Source organism: Capsicum annuum, chromosome 6, assembly GCF_002878395.1.
Source record: "Capsicum annuum cultivar UCD-10X-F1 chromosome 6, UCD10Xv1.1, whole genome shotgun sequence".
Lineage (NCBI taxonomy): Eukaryota > Viridiplantae > Streptophyta > Magnoliopsida > Solanales > Solanaceae > Capsicum > Capsicum annuum.
The window spans coordinates 165,746,044-165,750,332 of record NC_061116.1 but is presented as its reverse complement, the minus strand read 5'-3'; the positions used below and the strand labels follow the sequence as shown (position 1 = coordinate 165,750,332).

The window sequence follows — 4,289 nt, the reverse complement described above, 5'->3', positions numbered from 1 at the left end:
CACCTTAGAAATCACTGACCCTGAAGGCATCTGATAGTGATGAGGAGATTGAACTGGATGAGGAATAAGTTATATTCATAACCAAGAACTTTAGTAAATTTTTCCAAAAGAAGAAATGAATAGGTAGCAAGAAGCATTCCAGTGAAAATCTTGATAGATGCTACAAGTGTGGTAAGACTGATCACCAAATTAAGGACTATTCGGTTTGGGAAATCCAATGGAGAAAATAAAGAGCTGAAAAGGAATTAAAAGAAAAAGTTAAGAAAAAAGAGAAGGAAGAGAATGCTATGGCAGCCACTTGGGGATATGATTAAGATAAATTAGATGGTGAGAGGTTGATGAAACTGCTCTTATAGCCATTGGAGATTCAGACATGGAAGACGAAGCTGGAACTTCTGAGGTAAGTATTCTTGAACTTAAAAAAAAGTTACATTTATTCTGCAAAAGAAAACTTGTTTCCTTAATGAGTGCTTTGATTGATGATTTCAAGAATTAACTTCTGATAGAGATGAAATATTCAGCAGTCCTGTAAGCCTAAAATTTAATTTTATTGACTTATAAGCTTGTAAGGACACTGTTGAAAAGGAAAATAACACTCTCAAGGGATAGGTTGACCAACTTGATTCTCAAATCTGAAATCTTAAAACTAACTCTTTTTGATAAAAAAAAAAAAGAAAAGATGAACAGATTAAGCCAAGAAGTCTCTAAACTGAAACTTGATCTTGAAAGATCAAATAAGTGGACAAACTCTTCAAGAACTGTCCATCAATTGCTACTAAAACAGGTTTAGAAGCACAAACTTAGAAAATAATTCTGACTCCACATTAGCATGGAATAATAAGAAGACAAATAAAATAGGTCAGAAGAATAGGTCACACAACCTGTTGCCTCGATGGGCTATAAGAAATCTTATTCACCCTTTTACTCATAAGAAAGGACCCAAGTTTGTCTGAGTTCCTAAATCTAACTTCTGATTTATTTTACAGGTAAGAGTGAAAGGAAGCAAAAAGTAATGGTACTGGGATAGTGCTTGCTCAAGACACATGACTGGTGATAAGAAAAAATTCCTTTCAATCTCTAAAATAAATGGAAGGGGAGTATCATTTAGTGATGGCAAAAGGGTATCGTTACTAGAGTTGGAAAGATTGACACTTCTGAATCAAGAGCACTAGAAGATGTCTACCTTGTAGAAGGATTGAAGCTCAACTTGCTCAACATATCACAATTATGTGATAAAGGTAACAAGGTAATTTTACTTTTGCAGGTGTTAAGGTAAAAAGAATGGATACTAAGGAGGTTGTACTTACTGTAAGAAGACACAAGAATGTGTATAAAGCTAACATCATGAGCATGCCTGGAACAATACTGCCTTGTTTAAGTGCTATTGGAAATGATTCCCTTATTTTTCATAAAAGACTTGGACATGCAAGTCTGAAGTAATTAAACAAACTAAACTCTACGGACATGGTAATAGGCTTGATCAAAACCAAGTTCAAAGACGGTAAAGTTTGTAGTGTTTGTGTAAGAAGGAAGCCGGTAAGATCTTTAGTCAAACCTAAGAACCATGTCAGCACAACCAAGTGCATTGACCTGGCCCATATGTATCTTTGTAGACCTATGAGAGTTCAAAGTAGAGGTGGTAAAAGGTATATTTTTGTAATTATTGATGACTATTCCAGGTTTACCTGGACATTGTTTTTAGCTTCCAATGAAGATGCTTTTGATGTATTTTCTATATTTATTAAGAAAATATAAAATAAACTTGTCACTTCCCTAATTTTCATAAGATCTGACAATGATATAGAATTTGAAAATGCCAAGTTTTTGGAATTTTGTTCCGAAAATGGTATAGATCATAGTTTTTCTACTCCTAGAACACCTCAACAAAATAGATTAGTAGAAAGAAAAATAAGACTTTGGAAGATATAGCTAGAACTATGATTCTTGTAGGAAATTTTGCAAAAAATCTTTGGGCTGAGGCAATTAGTACTTCTGCATACATTGTCAATAGGTGCATGATTAGGCCTATTCTAGAGAAGACTCCCTAAGAATTACTAAAAGGAAGAAAAACAAATATTTCTAACTTTAGAACTTTTGGTTGCAAGTGTTTCATTCATAATAATGGAAAAGATAATTTGGGAAAATTTGATGCTAGAAATGATGAGGGAATCTTCCAAGGGCATTCTTTTCCTAGCAAAACATATAGGGTCTTAAAAAAAGAACAAACTATGTTGAAGAAAGTGTGCATGTAATATTTTATGAATCTTGTGCTAAGACTAACTTGCGAAAAGAAAGTGAAAATGAAGAACAAGTTAAGGAACAGGTTGTACAACTTGGTCCATCGACAGGGGAACTAAACCTGGAGGCACTTCAATAGGGGAAACTGAACCTGGAGGTACACTAACAGGGGAACTAATCCGCCACCTACTCCAGCTCAAACCATTCACTGTGATCCCAACAACTTACAAGGATTAGTTATAAAAGTCTATAAATATAAAAGGGTCTCATCCTATTGAGAATCTTCTCACTGATCTTATTTCAGGCATCACTACCAGATCTAAATTAAAGATCCTATATGCATTCAAGGCTTTTTTATCAGTAATTAAACCAAAGAAAGTGGATAAAGCACTTCTTGATGCAGATTGGATCATTTCCATGAAGAGAAGCTTAATCAATTTGTAAGAAGCAAGGTTTAACACTTAGTACCACTTTCATAAGACAGAATTGTGGTTGGAACTAAGTGGGTGTACAAAAATAAGGCTAATAAACATGGAACAGTTACAAAGAACAAGACAAGGTTGATGGTCTAAGGATTCAATTAAGAGAAAGGTATAGATTATGATGATACTTTTGCTCTTGTAGCTAGACTTGAAGCAATCAGATTTCTTTTAGCGTTTGCTGCCTTCAAGGAATTTACTCTTTACCAAATGAATGTAAAGAGTACATTCCTAAATGGCTATCTCAAGAAGGAAGTTTATGTGAAACAACCTCTTGTGTCTGAAAGTGAGAAATTTCCTGACCATGTGTATAATCTTGACAAAGCTTTGTTTGGACTGAAATAAGTCCCAAGGGCTTGGTATGAAAGATTATCAAAATTCCTGTTGGAACATGGACACACAAGAGGTAAATTTGAGAACACTCTCTTCTTGAAAGATAATGAGAAAGACTTATTGATTGGGCAGGTTTATGTAGATGGCATTATCTTTGGCTCTAAAAATATCAACATGACCCTTGACTTTGCAAAACTTATGAGTAGTGATTTTGAGATGAGCATGACAGGAGAACTCCTGTTGGAACCATGATTCATCAACAAAAGTACGTGAAGGAACTTCTCAAAAGGTTTTCTATGGAGGAAGCAATGGAGATAAGAACTCCTATTGGCAAAACCACAATACTGGATTTGGATGAAAAAGGTCCATTTATGGAGCAGAAGCTATATAGAGGAATGATTGGATCACTCCTCTACCTTACAACAAGTAGACCTGGCATTATTTTCAGTGTTATACTGTATGTAAGGTTTCAAGTAGATCCCAATGAATCTTATCTTAAATATGTAAAGAGGATTTTTAGATATATCAAAGGAACCACTGATCTTGGCCTATGGTATCCTAAAGGCAGCAACTTCAAGTTGGTAGGTTATGTTGATGCTAACTATGCAAGTTATCTAGTGGACAGAAAAAGTACCACAGGTATGACACACTTTCTCAGATCATGTTTGATCTCCTGGTCCACTAAGAAGAAAAACTTTGCAGCCTTGTCAACCGCTGAGGCTGAGTATGTTGATGCTGGATCTTGTTGTGCATAATTATTATGGATTAAGAAGCAATTGCAAGATTTTGGTATGAATATTGGATGTGTTCCAATTTATTGTGACAACACTTGTGCCATTAACATTGCAAGGAATCCAGTTCAACATAAAAGTACTAAACATATTGATATTAGAAATCACTTTCTTAGAGACAATATTGAAAAAGTCTTATATCTCTCATGTTTTTTCCACTGAAGATCAATTTTCTAATATTTTTACCAAAGAACTAGGAAGAGAACACTTTGAGAAAAATAGATTAGACTTGGGGATGATTAAAATTGCATAAACTACCCTCAATGATTGGTTAGAAATCTTAATTATCATCATTAGCCTTTAATTAGTTATCTAGTTTTGCACATTTGGTTGCGTGTCCCAATTCCAGTTTATTGATAATGGTTAAACTTTGCAGTAGCCATGTGGATTTGAAAAAACAAGGAAGTGGAGCTTATGGATTTTTTCCAAGTATGTCCTATTTGAGTAA

At 34.5% G+C, this 4,289-nt stretch overlaps 1 protein-coding gene across 1 annotated transcript; it reads left to right on the top strand.

Annotated features, from left to right (window-relative positions):
* The first annotated feature begins 373 nt into the window (after positions 1 to 373).
* Positions 374 to 3,805, top strand: LOC124899546 (secreted RxLR effector protein 161-like). The gene is made up of 3 exons (XM_047414453.1): positions 374 to 400; positions 987 to 1,009; positions 3,280 to 3,805. Exons 1-3 carry the CDS (start codon positions 374 to 376, stop codon positions 3,803 to 3,805), a joined length of 576 nt encoding a protein of 191 aa, XP_047270409.1.
* Positions 3,806 to 4,289: the final 484 nt, after the last annotated feature.

What these genes read in the sequence shown, in the direction of transcription:
- LOC124899546 (XM_047414453.1), top strand. Translation starts at nt 374, where the DNA reads ATGGAAGACGAAGCTGGAACTTCTGAG. An exon ending in ACGAAGCTGGAACTTCTGAG is followed by an intron (nt 401 to 986) that starts GTAAGTATTCTT and finishes TTTATTTTACAG; the next exon opens with GTAAGAGTGAAAGGAAGCAA. An exon ending in AGAGTGAAAGGAAGCAAAAA is followed by an intron (nt 1,010 to 3,279) that starts GTAATGGTACTG and finishes TGAGCATGACAG; the next exon opens with GAGAACTCCTGTTGGAACCA.